The sequence below is a fragment of the Beta vulgaris genome, chromosome 7 (genome assembly GCF_026745355.1).
Source record: "Beta vulgaris subsp. vulgaris cultivar EL10 chromosome 7, EL10.2, whole genome shotgun sequence".
NCBI lineage: Eukaryota > Viridiplantae > Streptophyta > Magnoliopsida > Caryophyllales > Amaranthaceae > Beta > Beta vulgaris.
In genome coordinates this window covers 49,383,333-49,403,972 of record NC_079208.1, presented here as the reverse complement: position 1 = coordinate 49,403,972, position 20,640 = coordinate 49,383,333, and the positions used below count along the sequence as shown (strand labels likewise).

The 20,640-nt window shown below is 34.8% G+C and overlaps 1 protein-coding gene across 1 annotated transcript; it reads right to left on the bottom strand.

The window, feature by feature from the left end:
- Nucleotides 1–18,291: 18,291 nt before the first annotated feature.
- LOC104897041 (GDSL esterase/lipase At4g10955-like) lies at nt 18,292–19,200 on the bottom strand. The gene has a single exon (XM_010683850.2). The coding sequence runs from the start codon at nt 19,198–19,200 to the stop codon at nt 18,292–18,294; it is 909 nt and encodes a 302-aa protein (XP_010682152.2).
- Between the last annotated feature and the right edge of the window lie 1,440 nt (nt 19,201–20,640).

Below are 20,640 nucleotides of genomic sequence, written 5' to 3'. Positions count from 1 at the left end.
GGTGGGATCGTATAACATTAATGATAGAATTCAAGAGCACTCTCCTAACTGTACTTTTTGCCCGAGGACCTTAGAAACTATGGATCATGTTCTGAGAGTCTGCCCTCGTGCCCATGAGGTCTGGAATTTGGTTGGTGTTGATATTAACCTTGGCACCCATTTTAAATCATGGTTCAGAGATCTTATCACTACCATTACTACCCATCAAAATTATACCATACCTCGTAATGGGCTTGTTGTCTTTGTCTATTGGCAAGTTTGGCTACGTCGCAATGCTTGGCTTTTAGGAAAGAAAATACTCCATCTAGTGTCCTTCTAAAAACATCATATTCGGCCGTCATCGAATGGTTCTTCACGCAGAACCAACCTAAAGTGGGTAAAGCTCCCAATCCCCCCCCCACCACTCTTTGGACCCCCCCTCCACACTCCCACCTTAAAATTAACATTGATGCTGCATTTCTTTTATCTACTAAACAAGTTTTTCTTGGTGCTAGGCTTTGGATTGAGGGTTTCTAACTCTCTACCTACACGCATAATGCGTTTAAGGCTGAAATAAAAGCTATCTCCACAACTTTAAACTCAAAAGAACGAAATTTGGTTGATGTAATAGTGGAGACGGACTGTCTTCGAGCCAAGATGGCTATCTTAAATGAAAATACTATTAACAGTCACGAATCAGATGTATTATGTTTGTGCAGGGAGTTGCTCCAAGGGCAAGAAGGATTTGGCTCACCTATAATGGACGAGGAGCAAACAAACTTGCGAATAGTATTGCAAAAGATGCAAAAGGGAAAACCGATGGCCTTAACACTTTGTGTATTTTGAGAACCCCTCCCCTGATTGTTTTAAGTTTTATGAACATTATAGACTAAATGCTCTAGCTACTTTATCGGATGTACCAAATGTTAACGTAATTTAATAGTATTGCTCCTTTGTTTCAAAAAAAAAAAAAAAAAAAAGAGGATCACCTAGCTACGCGTTATTGGTTTATTTTTAATACGACGCATATCATTTTCTACCTATAATATCTACTCTACTCAAATTTATTTTTAGAACAAAGGGAGTATTTTTCTGCAACTTTAATTACTTTTTTTTTCATGAAATGCCGCTAAGATTTAATGATTCACCATATATCTCAATATTTCAGATATTCACCATACTACTAAAGTTTAAAAAGCTTCTAAAAAAACCTTTCATGCTAATTACTGTTAATTCCACGTTGGGTAGTTAATTCTTAGATTTCTTATTCATCACGTAGACTGTTTTTGTTTTTACCATATACCCTTAAAAAATCATACAGGGGATAATAGAAACATATGTAATCAGTTTAAAAATTTTGTAGTTGGATTATACTCGATAATAAAATAATAGAAACTCTATAGCTATATGCTTCCTCCGGTTTTTATTAGTTTACTCATTTTTTTGGAGGATATTTGCCAAGGCACTGATTTGAAACCTTAATATCTCTAATTATCAATGTAATAAGCAAAAATTATAAAAAGTTGATATTTGGATAAAACATATCGAGACAAATCTAACAAGATTTCATATGACTATATTTTTCTGTAAGTACAGATCACAAACAATTGTCAAAGTCATCTATGTAAATACTATCAAAAGTCAAAACGGATAGATCAGTAGAATCCAGAGAAAATACTCCATTACTTTTCTAGTACTCCCTCATTTCTGTTTTGTTCATGAACTTGAATTTTCATGTTTACTTGATCATGGAGAAATATTTATAGTAGAAGACTAAACCTAATTTAGGTAGAAATATGAGAATAAGGAAAAATCCTTATCTCAATTCAATACTTATCTCTTAATATTAGTTTTCCTAGATATTATCCTAACACCCCCTTTATCGTAACGGCTGCAACATGCACATTGCGATTAGAGATTAAAAAAAACAGAGAGATAGAACATTATATTAAGATCAAACATATATATTTATGAAAACGTCATTCTTTTCGAATCCGTCAATTTTTTTTATATAGATGAGAATATTATTCTTTTCGAACTCACGAATGCAAAGATTTTAAACAAAACATGAACGTCATTCATTTTGAACCCCTAATGTTTATTTTTTTTTCTTGAGCAAACCATGCTACAAGTCACATCGCGTCAAACCCTTGTCTCATAGCACAAGGAGAACCAATAAACTCTATATCATGACACATAGAGAGGCAGATAATAACAATAAATCTTATTTGGTACAAGGAGAATCAAGACCCTGTCCTACGATACAATATAATGGATTTTGGATTCAGATCTCAACTTGTTCTTGATATTAAAATAGATTGAGAATATATATTTTTTGAAAGAGAGAATGTTATTAATCACGGAGCAATATTTATGATCTCTGTTGTATAAGTCAAGGGGAGTAATGGTGTCTCTTTTTAAATTTACATATTTACCCCTCTACAAAATAAACCATTTCACATAAACTTATCAAAAAAATTCAACCAAATCAATCAACTCATATAATTGTCAATCACATAAAGTTGCCAATAAAAAAGATTCAATCAAATTAAATTTAGATCCAATCAACTAAAAAAATTCGTAATCAATAAGATATTACCAAAAATATACGCGCTACTACAAAAAAAAAGCCTAGGAAACCGGTTGAAAATGGCATAGGAAACCGAACTATAACACATCTCCATCTCACAGGTGTCGTAGGTTAAGAGACCGGTTATAATACCTGGTTTCTTTGTTTACTTAGGAGACCAGTTGACAGGTAAAACCAGTCTCTTAGATAAGTGTATCTCTATTATATAAGCCAAGGGAGAGGTGTGGTGTCCTCTTTTGAAGTGACTAAAATACCCTTAATGATCTAATTAATGGAATGAAAAAAATTACAAAAGCAAATCATTTAAAAATTCTCATTCCAACTTGCCATTCAAAACAAGTTTAAAATGGTATATGCATCAAATATTTCAATCAAAAATTAAATGGACAAAATATTTATACCTTATAAAAAAAGATGGCATACATCACGTGCACATGAAAAGTCTGAACATTCACTACCTTTGATACTCTTTAATTCAGTTAAACCAACTCATTATTTTTGTTCTTTCTTTTCAATATTCATTCACAAAAAATTAATGTTAACAATCACTCACAACCTTTTTATTTACATTAGCGAATTAATATATCTAAATTCATCTAACTGTTGAATTTTTCACATTTAACTTTAATCATAAATAAAGTACGAATGGAGTATCTAATAGAATAACAAATTTTGAAATTAACGCACGCATCGCGTGCATATGAAGGCTAGTATATTATATGTAAAGAGGTTAGGACACCATTTAACATTAACCGGTCTCCTTACCTTACCCTTTGAAACCATTTATTGACCACAACCGGTTTCTTAGTTTATTCTACGTTTTTTTTAAGTAAAATGTTACAATATACATACATTATCCTGTATTTGCGACTCCTTGCATATACGCATTTTTTTAAATTTTTTTTGACAGGTTTGTATAACAATTTATATATAGCTACAATAATATTATTAAATATAAATTCTTGCTTTATTCATTATGTCAAAAAAAATATTTGCTATATTTAATTTATATACAAATCCAATTTTATTCAAAGCACCAATTTCTTCTAATAATGTCTTAAAATAAAGTTTCTATAATCTAATGCTAACTACTAAAACTAAAATTCTAAAATAATCAAATAATATGTACAATTCAAACTTGACCGTCGTCTTCAATCTCCATCGTTTTGTGTTTGATTGTTTAAATAATTCACCCATATATCTGTTAGCTCGTCAATCATCTCTTGGGAATAAGTGATAGGGACCCCATCGTCTTCAATCTCCATCGTCTTGTGTTTGATTGTTTAAATAGTTCACCCACATATCTCTTAGCTCGTCAATCATTTCTTGGGAATAAGTGTTAGGAATCCCCGTCGTCTTCAATATCCATCGTCTTTTGTTTGCTTGTTTAAATAATTCACCCACAACAAGGAGGACAAGTACACAGCCGCTAAAATTATGCATTTGCCTTAGTAGAAGCCTAACAACAAAGCCTTAAAAAATAAACAAACATTAAACTCCTACTCCACTGACTGTCAGTCAATTGGCAAAAAAAATTTCATTAGTGTCAGATGAATGTCAGTTAAGCGCTAGCCCTAAACAAACTTTGTATTTAAGAAATTTCAAATGAAGAAAGAGCGTAGAAGACATATAAGACGGACGTACCAGGCAGCATTACGATCATCAGATATGGCTGGAATCCCTCGTTCAAGAGCAAACTGCACTTGAGCCTCATGTTCATCCTTTGGAGCAAATGACATGGTTAGCACATCTTTGTCAAACGTACACCTTCTGCGCCAGTTTTTCAGCACGTTCGGAGCCAGCAAAATCAACTAGGTTATGGAACCATGAACCAAATAGAATTCATAATGTGCAAAAACAAAGGACAAGCAACTCTACCTTGACAATAATCTGTTTCAACAACAGTCAGAGGAGTGGAAAAATCAGATTGTGAAATATAATTGTTTGGACTTTGGAGTTCCTCATACCAAAACAGAGACGCGGACGGCATCACATGAATTCTCGGGCTCTTCATCTCCTGCTCTATCACGACTCTCAATTATCTATAACGAGAATTAGTAAGACAGGATAGTTATACAGAACGTATAAAAGCAATTGAAAACAACAAAAGTGTACCATACGAAATATTATATGAGATCTGCTACTGTGCAGATTCATGTTGGTTTCTCCAATGTGTCGATGAGCTGCAAATAAAACATTGTCAGTACAAAAGACAGACAAATTTAGATTAATGACAATTTAGATTGGCAACAAGGACGAGAAACAACTAAAGATAAGGAGCCATACATTCTCCAAAGTCCATAAGATCAAGGACTTGTTCGGGTGAGACAAAAATCTCTTCATGCAATCCAGCTACAAATATTCCTCGCTGCAACAAAAAATACCTTGAGTCAGCTAAATTGCATGCTACAAAATTAGATTAGTTTTCTAGATCAGTAGATATAGAGATCAAAGACACCTCAAGAACTAACTAGTCATTTATCTCCTCATTGTAAATCTCCAAATAGGACATTTGCAAAAGGAATTTGTAAGTTCTATTGACTATCAATCTAAGAATAATAGCAAACAATAATAGAATATCTCTATTACATAAGGGAAGGGGGACCTATGGTGTCCTCTTTTGAACTGACTATTTTGCCCCCCTTTCCCTTACTAAATTACAAAAATAATATCAATACCGAAATGGGGATTCAAACAAAGCTACCGAAAATTAAATTTCAACATCACTCCCAAATCACTTATGTTAGGAAACTTTACAAATCACTTTCTAAATCACGTTCAAGAAATCCCGCAAATCACTAAACTTTACAAAAAACTAAAAATTAACTTACAAACCAAAACTAATATAGTAGGGCGTAAATACATAAAAAAAAACATTCACAAAATTCACTTACAAATCATTGTTCTCAAGAACTCACAAATTTCGCTTACAAATTATTCTTTACCTATACACGCTATGCATAAAAATCTGTAAAAAACATAAAATTTCGACGGGGATATCACACATTTGTCCATCAGCGATTTGCAAACTTCCAAAAAGGTACATAATTCTTTTAATCTTCCAAGTTATTTCAAATTAGTTGAAAAAACAATAGTAATTGTTATGTAGCGACTAACAGAAAAAAGGGAGATGATAGCAATTAGTTAAAACGGACTTAAATTTAACCCTTTATTTTCACATGAAATGAGAGAACAAGATAAAAGTAACAAATTTAGTTTTTTTTAAAAAATTCTAATATTAGAAATTTGCTCATATCTTTTGCAAAAAAACCATTTTCACAAATAAATTTTGAATAAAAAAACCAAAATCAAAGTTTTCGCGGACGGTTTTTGAAAAATCAATTTTCAGAAAAAAATTAAATTAATTTGCTAAAACCATTTTCAGAAAAAAAAAATTACATTATTTTGCGAAAACAAATAGTGAAATTAAGCACCAAAACAACTGTAAAATTTTGAAATGGAAAAAAAGGGCTTTTATACAATTTAAATTTAATTCATTTTCATGTTAAATCAAAAAACAAGATAAAAGAAACGATTTTTGTTTCTTTGAAAAAAGTCCAATATCAAATTGTGTATGAATATTTACAATTTTATCTCAAATATAATTTTAAATATGAGACTGATGAAAATTTTAAATATAAGTTTGTGAAATGAAAATTTAGATGTTATGAAAGGGAAAAAAACTGAAATTGATTCATACTTTTCGGATTAAATTTTGGGATGATAGAAAACCGACCCAAGAAAAAACTGAAGTTGATTTAAGAAATCACCTTTCTTTGTTAGAAAATCGACCTAAGAAAAAACTGAAGTTGGTTTGCTTCCTTCAAAAGTGGTTGATACGGCTGATGGATTTTTGATGAATTAGATCTATTGCTTTGCTTAATACTTGAAAAGGCTTATTTTCTTATTGTATAGTGTATAGTTTGATGAACTAGTTTCCTTGAAAATATGGTTTGTAGATTTGTAGTGAGAGGAGAGAGAAAATGATTAGCAAAAGTAGTGGAAGTATACTGATGTTGTCAAGTAGTGGAAAAGGTAATGAATTTTTTTTTGTTAAAATTCTAGAAGGATGTGCCTACATGCTACAGCACGTCACTCAAAATTTTGGGTTTCAAATACAAGTGTGGATCAAAGTATAAATTAGCCAAATTATAATATGGGTTTCAAATACAAGTGTAGATCAAAGTATAAATTAAATAGCCAAATTATAATATTGTTGCATTGGAAATTCAACGTAACAGATAATATGGACTCAATTTTTTTTTGTTCAATAGAGATAAGTTTAACTAAGGGAGTAATACTGTAATGGTACTTAAATGCAAAGAGTTAATGACTGCAAAAGAAAGAACAAAATGTAGAAGGAGTACTATTTGATTGTATTTCAAATAATCTTATTCACAAAATGGAGGTGACCGTAAAATACTAATAACTTGCATTTTCTTTTTGTTTACTACTTAGTAATAATTAGGCCTAAAAATGCCATCACACGCATCGCGTGCATAAAAACCTATCTCTATTATATAAGGGAACTGGGAAGGGGGAGCAATGGTGTCCTCTTTTGAAATGCCTATTTTGCCCCTTTTCCTATTCTAAATTACAAATTCACTTACAAATCAAATGAGGTTTCAAACAAACATACCAAAAATATAATTATAACAATCACTCACAAGTCACAAGTCAACTAAAATCATAAAATTGCATAATTTACGTTATGCAAATCACTAAAACGAGGAAACTTTATAAAAACTTAAAAATTCACTTACAAACTACAACCTATGCAAAAATTGACTTGAAATCAAAGTGTCCACTTTCTTTTATAATTTATGAAGTATTGTACTTAATTCAAAAATCAACTAAAAAATTATAATATTAGAAATCATAAATAAATTCAATAAAATTCCTATTTTGTTCATAGAATTTAACTTTGAAAAGTAAAAAAAAAAAAAAGAATGGTGAGAGACTTAAGTGACAGAAACTAAACCAATCAAATTTTGCAACTAAAAACAATTATACTTTGTATGTCTAATGTTCAATTTTTGATTCTTATGCCGAAGAAAATCGAGTTTCTGTTTCGAAAAAAATTCATGCACGCATCGCGTGCAAAAAATTCTAGTCAAATAATAAAGCAGGAAAGAACACAACATAAATTTTACGTGGAAACCCAAGAACTGGGAGAAAAACCACGAATCTGCACTAGGAATCGATGAATATTCAAGAAAGATTACAAAAGCACTCAAGAACTCTCTCTACAGCTTTTTCTCTCTCAAATATGTGTTTAGAGATGAAGAATTCATTAATCGTAATTATGGCACATATTTATACCCTCATTAAGCAAAACCGTAAAAATAACGCGTCCTCGATAGGTGCGGGCGTACCTGAGTCTTCTGCCGTCAGTTTCGTCAGTTCTTCGTAAAACAGTCATAACTTTCTCGTTTCTCACCGGAATTGGACATATGACCTATCGTTGGAAAGCTCTCGGAACAAGCTATCACCTCCACTTTGAATCATCTCAAAATCATTTATAGATTGAAAGATATGTCCATTCAAAGTTAGCTTTATGTCCCAAATGACGTTTTCCTTTTACGCAACCTCATCTCCACACCCATACACCTCCATGAGCTTCATATCACGCAATATACCCAACATTTCTCCCACTTGGAGATAGGTTAAGTGAAGAAAACTTCATATATACCTTCATCATCCTCTCATTCATCATCCTACACACAACTCCCACTGCAAAAGCAATCTCGAGTCGTGTCCAAATCATGACATACCTCAAGCATCCCATGACAACACATCTCCTCTACACCAAGGAAAATAACATTGAAGTTTGCACCAACTCAAATACAAAAGATATCAAAGTCTACACCGACTTTGATTCTTAATAACTAACCTCCAAATCATTGCACCATCACTCCATGAACCTACACACCCTCCTACCCCGGAGGTCGGATCACCTTAGAGACAAGCACAACCAAGTGAAGATCCCTTCCTCTACAACTAAAGAAGATAATCACTTCCTCTCCAACCAAAGAAGCACATTGAAGTCTCATCAAACTTCAATAAAACCAATTACCACCTAAGCCAAAGAAGCTTTTTATTGTTCTAAAAGCAAACTCACATTGCTCCCACTCGAACAATACACCCTTTGTTCCACTTAGGATTTTCGGCACAACATGCTTGTGTGCCGTCCTTCACCTTGTGCGCTTAGCGGTCAATTTGCCACCGGGATACCGCTTCACCACAGTTCTCATCCCTTGGCCCACTATCGATAGTTTTCCGACCAAACAACACTTTACATGAAGTTCTCATCCCAATCCCGGACCCCTTTATTGTGCTCCCCATGGTGTAAAGTGTTCCACTCCTTGTCCCACGAGCTATGATCATAGCTCCCTTGACAATCTTCCAAGAACCACCATCAAACACAACCTTGTAACCCGATGTAGCAAGTTGGGCTACCGATATCAAGCTTTTGTTCAGCCTTGGGATAAACTTGACATTCTTTAACTCCAATGAGCCACCATGAGTGAGTTTCACACTCACATCACCTTTCCCCAATGACTTCCACTACCTTGCCATCCGCAAGATAGACCTTTTCAAGTTTTTCGGATTTGAAATTCCGAAACAACTCCCTGCATGGTGAGGAATGATGAGAAGAACCCGAATCCAAGACCCATGATCCCGAGCACCCAACCAACTCTTCCTGATCATCCATGCTTACCATCAAAGCATCAGAATCGTACTCCGAAATCAAGTTAGTTGATGCATCTTCTTCATCATCACTTTCTTGAACCTTCTTCTTCCCTTTCCCATTCTCTTTACTAGGACAATCTCTCTTTAAATATCCTTCATTACCACACCCCCAACAAGTAACACTAGCCCTGCCTTTTGACTTACTCCGGTCCCCCTTTGGCTCCGATTTTCCCTGAAAGTTCCTCCCTTTTCCCCTCCCTCTACCTTCTACATTGTATGCTCCAGATGATTCTCCACTCTCCTTCCTTCGAATGGTCTCACTCAAAATCAGATCACGGACAACATTATAAACCAATTTTTCTTTACCAGAAGAATTACTAACAGCAGTTACTACAGTTTCCCATGCAGTAGGTAAGGAGGACAACAAAATTAGGGCTTTCACTTCATCCTCAAAGACAATATTAACCGAAGGTAAAAATAAACTAATATTAACATTTCACTCAAAGACAATGTATTGACTTTTTCACACATTTCACTCAAAGACAATGTATGACTTTTTCACTAGCTAGCGCTAGGGCCTCCCCCCAATTGGGTAGAGAGTTGAGACTAACTAATAATAATGGAGGCAAATGTTATAGTAGTAGTTTGATTTTTTTTTTTTAGACGGTAACCTACAATAGTAATAAATCAAATTGAAGGACAACAAACTCAAATGAACTGAGACACAACTAGTTAGGTGTGCTACCCATACTGAATTGTTGCCACAATGAGCTAGCCTGGTAGCTTCTGCTACATGTTGTTTTGACACATGCATTATCTGACAGGTCAAAAAAGTGCTGGCTTGTGCGAGTATCTTATGTACGTTCCAGTCGAGAGTAATATCCCTGTGTTATCCTGGTTGCAAAAGTTGGACTAGTTCGCGCGATTTGGTGAAAATTTGCATCCGCATATATTGGTGAGATGTTGCCCATGTGATTGCATGTAAACATGCCATAACTTCTGTGAAACCAGTAGATGTTGAGTAGCAAAACGAACCGTGCTTGGTGCTAGGGAGACAGTTCGCAGATCCCGTTACCCAAGCTAGACCTCCCAATCCCTTTTCATTACGTCTTGTGCCTGCAATATGGATGGTTATGGAAGGAACACAACCAGTCTGTTGGCCGATATTAGCAATTTCGAAACCGGGGGGTGGAGGGGTCCAGAGGGTTTCGAGTTGGATCATGCAATTCTTGCACAAAAATGGCATGATGTCGCATGCTATCCTGCAACTGAAAAGTAATCGAATCTGTCGTTGGTCGTTTCTGGAAAAACACTTGCGCATTACGTAATTTCCAAATTGCCCAAAGAATACCTACGAAAGTAATCAGTGTCGACCCTTGAAATCCACCTTCCATATTCAGCCGTAGTATCCAGTAGGCAACCCACTTCGTAAAAGACATGTGTCGTGGATTGGGTAGGTGCAGAACTAAAGACCCCTGGTCCCAGGCTTCGGGAGCGACAAGGCAGTGTCTGAATAGATGATTGGTATCCTCCTGGTCATGTAAACAGATAGGGCATTCCCCTGATTGAATGATTCCTTGTTTATGAAGGTTAGCAGTAGTAGCTAACCCGTTGTACCAAAGTTTCCATACAAAAAGTTTCCATTTTGGCATGATGCGTAATCCCCAAAGAGTGCGAAAAAACTTCGTATCAATTGGAGGTGTCATGCTACAGATTTCATTTTGTTGTTGAAGAAGCGATGTATAACCTGATTTTGTATTATACAATCAGGATTTAGTGAACTGCCAATATTGTACATCATGCACCGTCGAGGAATCTAGAAGTTCAATATTTTATATGTTGACTGATGTACTTGGTTCAAAAAGCATATTTATCTTCCTGAAATTCCAGCCTTGGTTATTCGGCAGTATGAGCTGGTGAACTTTCACATTGCGAAAAACAGCTAAAGGTATTGCATCTCTGAATAGAGGATGGCGTTCAGGTAACCATTTGTGGGTAGTGACACCAATAGTGCGGCCATTACCCACCTTCCAGCGACACTGGGATTCAAGTAATTTTTTCGCAAAAAAAAGTCCTCGTCTCCCCTAGGAGAGCTGGCGATGGCTGAGTAGTTGCGGGTGAGAAGGTAGTCGGGAACTATGATAGACTTTGGATAACAAGAGTTGAGGATTGTGCTTGATACGCCAGACTTTTTTCATGAGGAGTGCATTATTAAATAATCCAACATTGCGGACACCTAAGCCCCCGTATATCGTGTACAATGTAGACGATCTCTCCGTTTCCAGTGTATACCTTTCCCGTGCCGATCTTTCCAAAATAAAGCTGCTATAATGCTATCAATTTGGTTGATAAGAGTAGCCGAAATCCTAAAAACTGAGAGATAATGTCGAATGGCCCCAATAAGAATTGAAATGATGACGATAAGTTTAGCAGACTGAGATAACTCCATGTGACCCCATTGCGAAATTTTTCCTGTAATTTTATCGAGCAACGGAGTGAAATGCTGAACCTTAGAATTTTGATAACACCATATAATACATGTTTTATGTGGAATGTTTGATAATTATTTGTCATGTTTTCATTATACTTGAATCATTTAAGTTAAATCGGATTTAGGATTTTGAATTTAGGAGAACCTAATTAAATCAATCAAATAGATAATAATCGTAATACATAAATGAGAAGTTAATTTTAACGATAAAAAAAAACCAAAAAGTTGATATAAATTTAGTAAAATGTAAATAGTTACAAATCCAAAGTTTTACATTATAAAATTCATTTTTAGTTACTTATAAATAAATTTTGGTCATATTTAATATATTAGTAATATAGAAAGCCAAATTGTTGCATTTATTTGAAAACGAAAGGAGAATGAATGTGTATATAAAAAAATGGTTAAAATTAGGTTAAAATTTGGAGAGATGGATACTATTGAATATATTGAAATGAAGATTTAAAATAGAAATGAAAAAAATGAAAAAATAGAAAAGAGAAAGAGCAAGAAGTTTAAAAAAAGTAAATAAAAAACAAAAAACAAGGCATCCATCAAAAGAAAAAATTTGAAGCTGGAATTGAATACAGGGCGTCAAACCCGCGCCACATGCAAGAAATTATTAGTGAGAGCAGTGAAGCAAGTTGCATTATATGAATGAATATCGCGCACATATCAGTTTTAAACTATTGTGAATTTTGTTTGACATTTAAAAAAAGGAAATTGATTTTTTAGTGGGGCCGTGGCACCCAAGATGTAGACACCGCCACTGGTGTGGGTTGGGTGGGCTGAGAATTCACGACCCAGAAACGAATCGTGAAATTTACGGTTTGGGTGGGCTCATTCACAGGGTGAAAAATCTTGGCCTACACAGGTCTATTATCGGTTTTCATGGTTCGAGAAGCGGTTCTGGCAGTTCGTGGGCCTAGCGGGCCGGCATGAGAATTTTTTTTCAAAGTTATATAATCATTTATTATTATTACATACTACCTCCATTTCCTAAAGATCTTCCATGTTACTGTTTCTACAAATACCAAGGAGGATCCATTTGTGTGGGGTGTGGGGTGGGTAAAGTAGGAGAATGAGGGGTTAATATAAATAAACAAATAAAAAGGGGCATGAAAAAAGTAGGAGAGTGAAAAGGAAAAAATTGAATTAATAATGTAATGGTGGACCATATGATATGGACATGAGAGGATAAATAAGGGAAAAGAATTTCCAAATAAAGAATAAAGTAAAGAGGGAAGATCTTTTGGAAGCGCACTTAAACGGAAAGAGGGAATATCTTTAGGAAACGGAGGGAGTAAAACCTTTCAAATTAATTAAAATATGTACAATTATTAATATTGATAAATAATTTCATTATTTTTGAATTCGATTGAATTATAATATATACAATTTGATTAAAATAAATATAATTTGATTAATATGTACACAATTTGGTTGACTAATTACTTGGGCTGAGCTGGACTAGTTTAGTGGACCCGACTGGGCGATTTTAGTAGCTGGCTTTTGCGGGCTAGGCTCAAAAAATCTAGCCCACAGTCCATCCACCAATTTCCCGGTTCGAGTTAGGCTAGACCGAGCTTTTCGCGGGCTCAACCCACACGACTCAAGAAGCGGGATGGGCTGGATGGGCTAAATTGGCCTGCACTGTTGGCCATCTCTACGGTACCAAGATGCTTAACAGATTCGTCCCTGTATTTGACCGTTGTTATTCTTTGAATTAGATACTCCTCCCGTTATGTGTAGTTTTCTCTATTCTTTAGGGAACTGGTCGAGTCTTCAGCTTGAACAAGGTCATTATATGGTGATGCTTAATTCATCTATGTTTAGATGCATTAGTAAAAAAAATGTTATGATCTGGTTATAAGATGGGTGGCCATTTCGGTTATCCAAGCTATCAAAAGAATTTGGAAAATTTCATGGTCTATTCAGACTCTTATTAATGATACAACGAAAGATTTGAGAAAATTTGATAATTATAATGTTCTGCATGTTTTTAGAGAGGCTAATTTTGCAGCCGATTGGATGGCACATCATGGCCATTCCATTACTAATCTCTGTTATTGGTTTGAATCTCCTGATATTGCTTTTTCCAAGATCATCCGTAAGGATGCTTTAGGGTGGCCTGTTAATTGGGATCCTCCCTAGTTTCTTTCTTTCTGGCTAAAAAAATAATAATAATAATAAGATGGGTGGCCATTAGTTTAGTGCCAATGATGTTATTTTTTGTTGCCGCAAAATTTGGGCTATGATCGAGGTTATTTACTGCGTGTTTGGATCCTCTAGAGTTGTAAATAACTCTATAAGGTAGAGTTTGAGCAACATAAACCATTGAATAAAGAATTAATGGCTCATATATTCTCTTTCCAAAATCCTCTTTATTTTTCTCATCAAAATCCACCCCAGAATTTTCCTCTCTCACCAATATGAGCCCTTAATTTTAATATGTACGATTTAGATTTAACTCTACCTTGTAGAGTTTCACTAAAACTCTAGAAGATCCAGACTCTTTTACAGCATTAGTTTATATTAATTGGAGGATTGGGTACAAAGCTTTGTCGGAAGACACTGCCCTACATCTAGATGTTGTGGTTAGGATAATTAAGTAAGATGTAATTAATTAGTAGATTTCAGAGTAGGGCATCTGATATATGACTGCTGATTGGAGCATCATATCAGATGGGTAGGTACTAGGTAGTCCTAGAAGTCAAATCTAATAATGATTTGTTATTCGAATAAGAACACCATAAGAGAGTGTGAATTAATCACCAAAAAGAAAAATATTACATCTAAAAAAAGCATGAGGTAAATTTACAAGCATTGTTCTTAGTGTAACAAGTTAATCATGGGATTTGAAGAAACCAAGAAAAATTTGACTCTTAAAGACTTGATAAAACTGTTGAAGTGAAGTTCCCAAGATTATGCGGATGCTCCTAGGAATTTCGGCAAGAATATCGCAATAACTAGAAACAAGTGTTTGTTCCTTGAAATTAAGAACATATATAGCAGTTTGCCAGTTTCTAAGCTCTGGGAATAGCAGCCAAATAGGCCGAACTATTACTTGGCGCGTTTGATAAAGGAACACCTAGAAAATATAATCGGATTTCTAGTTTTTTGCTAGAGTGTAGTTAGAGTTTTAAGCTTGAAAAGATTTTATCTTTGTTAATAAATAAGAAAAACATTATCTTCATCTTTTGAGTAGTTTTACTAAAGATGTTAATTTTAGCGTTTGGAAAAACAATATTTTCTTGTTAGCGAGTTTTTTCTCGATCTTATCTTCTAGTTAGTTAATTAAACTCGATTTTATACAAAAGGCTTATGATATATACAAGTAATTGGGATTTCATAAAAAAGGTGATGTAGGCTCCCAGATTCCTTCTGAGAGCTTTCAAGCTCTTTTCAGAATCAAGCAAATGTAAGCAAGTCTGCCGTTTATACTTGGGGTATGTCAGTTGAAGAAAGTTAGAGAGTTGCAGCTATATCTGGTTTAACTTGAGAAAATTTGTCTTTTAGGTACCTGGGATACCTATCTGTGCAAAGAAGATTAGTGATGCTCAATGTGAAGCAGTAATAGAGAAGATGACAACAAGGATTAGATCTAGTGTGGAGCTCAAGAAATTTGTCCTACACTGCTAAAGTGCAACTTATCAGTTCAGTGTTAATTAGTTTGCAAATCTATTGGGGTCAAGTATTTATATTGCCAAAAACGATGTTGCATGATATTAATAAGATATGTAGAGCATTTTATGGAGTGGACAACACTTCATCCATAAAACAGGAGCTATTGCTTGGGAGCATATGTGTACATAGAAGGCTGTCGGTGGACTAGGATTTAGAAATACCATTATATGGAACATTGCTAGCCTTGGCAAATGTGTGTGGGTTGTGGCATCTAATAAATAAGACAGGATTTGGATCAAATGGGTTAATTCTGTATGTTTAAAGGATGGAAATTATAGTGGACCTGTGTACCTAATTCAGGTGCAAGTTGGTACTAGAAAAGAATTTGTGAAGTGAAGGAGAAATGAAAACATTATATTCACAGGAGAAAATGATTGCCATGACATCATATTATATTAAAGCTGTCTATGAGAAGTTTATGTGAGAATAGACTAGGGTGACTTGGGATACACTTGTTTGGAACAGACTCAATGTTCCTAAACACAAGTTTATAAGGTGGCTTGCCATTCGGCATAAATTGCAAACTACAGCAAAGTTTGTTTAGTATGGAATTAGTCAAAGTGCTTTATATCTTATTTGTGGTAGTATTGGAATTAGTTAGTGCCATTACAATGAGAATTGTCTTGCTGTTTTGAAAAATTGGTTTAAACTCAGATTACCTCTAGTGAATATGCAGTAGCTGCTTAGAAGGATACAAGGAGGGAGAAGATCAAAATTCCGGAAGCAAGTGGTACTAGCTAGAGTAACCGATTTAGTATACATGATTTGGCAAGGGAGGAACTCTATCTATTGGTAGCAATGCTTGCATAGCATTTAGTTTGTAAAAGCAAGTTAAGAGTTTTACTAAGGCTAGAATCTTTAATGTAATGCCTAAGAAGATAACAAGAAGAGATTATGAGTGTTAAATTAGTTTATAAACTAGTGGGAGCTCCTAAAAATTCCAGTTGGGTATGGAAGTAGATTTGTAAAGAAAAAGATGTGTTCAAGCATGCTTATCATGGGAATCATGAGTGGCAAAATGGGGTGAAAAAATATAGTCAAGGAAGGTTACAGCTGGCTAAAAGGACAGCAATTGAAGGTGTTCTGGCACCATTGGGTGTGGAATAGGTATAATTTGCCTAAACATTCCTTTTTTGCCTGGATGATAATGATAGGTAAATTGAAAACAATATATAGGTGGTTTACTACTGGAGTGAGCAATGATGTGGATTGTCTGATGTGTTCAAGTGAAGCAGAAATCGCTATGTATTTGGTCTTTAAATGCCCTTGTAGTATTAGAATTTGCAGAGGTATTATGAGTTGGTTAGAAATCAGCAGATTGCAAGCTCATAAAAATCTCTTTACTTCATGGAAGAGATGGAGGAGGAAATTCAGGCAAAAGACAGAAGGTGGGTTGTTCTGCTTTAGCGGCCTTGATTTACCATATTTGGAAGACAAGAAATCATGCTTTGTGAAATGGAGCAGTTAAACAATCCGACAAAATTGTTAGAGAAATTCAATTGGATATCTACAGTGAATTAGAGGGTGTATAAATTGTAAATGGCATGATGCTGATAAGTCTTGGTTCCAGAGTCTTGTAATTGCTTGCAATTAAACTGATCCTGAGTTCTGTTTGTTGCTCTAGTGTTTGGACTTTTGCCTGTTTAAAGTCCTCTAGTTGTTTGCTTCTATATTTGAGTGGCCTTTTCATGGTCTTTCGGTAATATAAAACTTGCATTTTACCAAAAAAATAAATAATAACAATTACATTCTATATGTAGAAAAGGGAACATGACGAGTAATAATGCTCAATTCATTGATGAAATTCCTTATCTCCATCAAATGTTATAACATTACATTTTATCTTTTCCTCCACTATTAACAAAAAAAAAAAACAAAAATACTAGCTACGAGAAAATTAAAGAACATTACATTCATATTTTTTTCATAAAAAAGATAATCAAGAAATTGGTCATACTACCTTCATAAATGTAGTTCCTAAATTTATGTCAGTGTCAATTGTCTCTAAAAACTAAATATGTGAGTTTCTCTATAATTTGCATCGCCACCATTACCATATTAGCTATTATTGAGTGATGGAAAGTAAATGAGTGAAGAACATCAGTTGAATGATGACTTTGTGAGATTCTATTAATAACCGTGGTAATAGGAATGACAACGGGTCGGACTTGGACCGGATTATGCATAATCCGACTCTGACCCTACAAGAAGTCGGATTTTAAATCTGAGTCCGACTCCAACATCCGACTTCGATAATTTGAGTCTGACCCGACTTAAAATCCGAACATCCGACTCCGACTCCGATCCGAGTTAAAATCCGAACATCTGACTTAAAATCTGAACATCCGACTTAAAATCGGAACATCCGACTCCGAATCCGATCAGACTTATTTTTTTGCCCATTTCTTATAATAAAATAGTCTTCTATAATACAACAATCTAATCATTATAATTTATTCTTATAATCATATGGAAATCTTATATATTACAAATAATTCAAATATTACAATTATTTAAAACAATCATTTCTTCAATGGAAAAATCCTATACAATACAGTTGGCTGAACGTCGAAATCAAGTTATACATAAATTATACATTAACATAAATAAGAAAAAAAGATTGATTGACTCAAAGTCGGAGTCGGATTCGGATGTCGGAGTATTTTATAAGATCCGACTCCGACCCTCCTCCGACTCGGAGTTGGACTTTTTAAACAGAGTCGGAGTCGGATTACTTTTTTGTCGGAGTCAACTCGGATTTTTTCCTTCAGATTGGAGCGGACTAGGGTCGGATTCGGACTGGATTGCCATCCCTGGTAATAAGCAGGGATTTTCCTTACGAAAAGTTATTTCAATTTTTACTATATACGTAATGCATGGGCATCTCATAAATTTCTTTTTCCCACCACTGGCCAAGGTCATGCGAGCAACCATGTTTTGTAGTATTCGTAGTAACTAAAGCTGATGGAATTAGATGTGAAGCCTCACCATCTCTCCCCAATAATGCATTTGACGCCTTGCACACAACCGAAGTTTTAGTTGCCATCCTTTCAATCTCACCCACGCCCCATCTTTCCATTTTATTTCGATGCTCGAAATGCCCTATATACCCGCAGCAAATCATGTCCTCCGGATTTACAAATAACTGTGGCGTCCAAGAGTTGAGTAAAGTAAACGAATCATACTCTTCTGTTTTCTTACAAGCAAGTGAAACACCGGCTTTAAGAACACTACGCACAAAACGTGCCCCGTCCTTAAGCTTTTTACTTTTGATCATCTCCAAGGGAAATCTAGGGAATGGAGGATTGTAAAGAAAAGTTTCTAGCTTATAACCTTTTTTAGCCATGTCTTTTCCTGTTTGTAATGCTATAGATGCACCTAAGGAATGCCCTGCCAACCATACATTTCTAAAGTTTGTGCTTCTTACTATGCCTTCTACTGCTTTTAATGCAATTTCGCACCGAGAGCTATCAATTAGCTCGTTAAAGGGAATCTTTGCATCCAAATAGACGTCTCGTATTGCTGTTTTTGGTTTGAGCATCGTGCCTCGGATTGCGAGGACATACTTCGGAGATGCATCTTGTGGATCCAAATTCTCAAAGATGGCCCCAAAAATGGAGGAATCTACTTCATCTTTGAGGAATTTGATGCATTTGAAATTAAAAGCTTTCCACCAAGCCGGTGCTTTTTCCTGATCTCCTTGTCTCACTTCTTGTCTATCTCTTTCTGCAAGGTACACTCCCTTAACCAAACAAGCCATAATTGATGTCTTATACTTTTTTAGTAGCCTGCAATATAATAATATTCATGTAGATAAGTGAATTCGGACTTAGGAAACATGCATGCAGCACAACCAAATTTTATGTGTCCTGTAATTTGAGTGACAAAATGTCTATCACATTGTTTTATTGGTTGATCATAATATTATATTTTGAATTTTCAAGTCAAATGTGATAGGCCATGCATATTATTAATAAATTTAATATGACAATAACATAAGGTAAAGTGTACATAAATTAGGGTAAACAATAATTTCAATTTCTTCAAATACTCCATCCATTACACTCCCTTCCATCTATTTGCTTTTTTCTAAATTAAAAGACCTAAAGTATAACAAGAATTATTAAGATATCACTTTTTTCTATTGGACGGATTTTTCTCCAATCTCATTATGTTAATGAAGGTGGTTGATTCATTAGTAGCATTTTATTTCCAATACAAATAATCAATAGAAAATTGGACCAAGAAAGATTCATACAAAACACTTTAAGAGCCAAGTTTAAAAGAAATACTTATATTTTTAGCAAAATACATAGAAATAAGTTAATAACTCTCCCTCAAAATTTGACCAAAACTGTATATTATCACACTAGGGAAAAAAAGGAAGGGTTGCGTTTTAAAAGAAAATCGCAGCCCTTTTAGTGAAGGGTTGCGTTTTTTTAAAAAACGCAGTCCTATATACCATAAAGGGCTGCTTTTTTAAAAAAACGCAGCCCTATAAGACATAAAGGGCTGCGTTTTTAAAAAACACAGCCCTATAAACCATATTTTAAAAAAAACGCAGCCCTATAAGGCATATTTTAAAAAAAACGCAGCCCTATATGGGCTTTTTTTTAATAAAAAAATAAAATGAATTCTAACCTAAAAATACGGATCTTCCTTCTCGCGGGCTTCATTTTCGTTCCCTTACTTCTCACATCCTTTACTCTGCTCATTTTCGTTCCTTCTCTCTCACCCTCCTTTACTCCTCTGCTCATTTTTTCTCTCTCTATCTCCTCTTCTCTTCAAATTCTAACCTAAAAATCCATCTTCACGGCTCATTTTCGCTTTCAATTTTTGCCATGCTCAATTTTCAATTCGTCTTTTCAACCTAAACAAATAAACAAACTATTCGTTCGTCGGAATATTCTAACCTAAATATTCGTTCGTCAGAATATTCTAACCTAAAGTTTCACGTTCGCTGCTTCTCCGTTCGTCGAAATATTCGTTCCTTCGTCGTTCGTTGACCTGCGCCGCACCGTTCCTCGTTTGTTCCTTCTCTGTCGGTCGGACTCCGTTGCATTCGTTGACCTGCGTCGCGTCGTTCCTCGTCCGTTCGTTCCTTCTCTGTCGGTCGAATCCCGCTTAAGCAACGACAGGAACAAAATTTCTTGTTCTTTGTTTTGATGATTGTTCATGTAATTTCATATCTATAATTTTT

Bases quoted from the DNA above. Each gene is read 5' to 3' on its own strand.
- LOC104897041 (XM_010683850.2), bottom strand. From the start codon at position 19,200: ATGGCTTGTTTGGTTAAGGGAGTGTACCTTGCAGAAAGAGATAGACAA.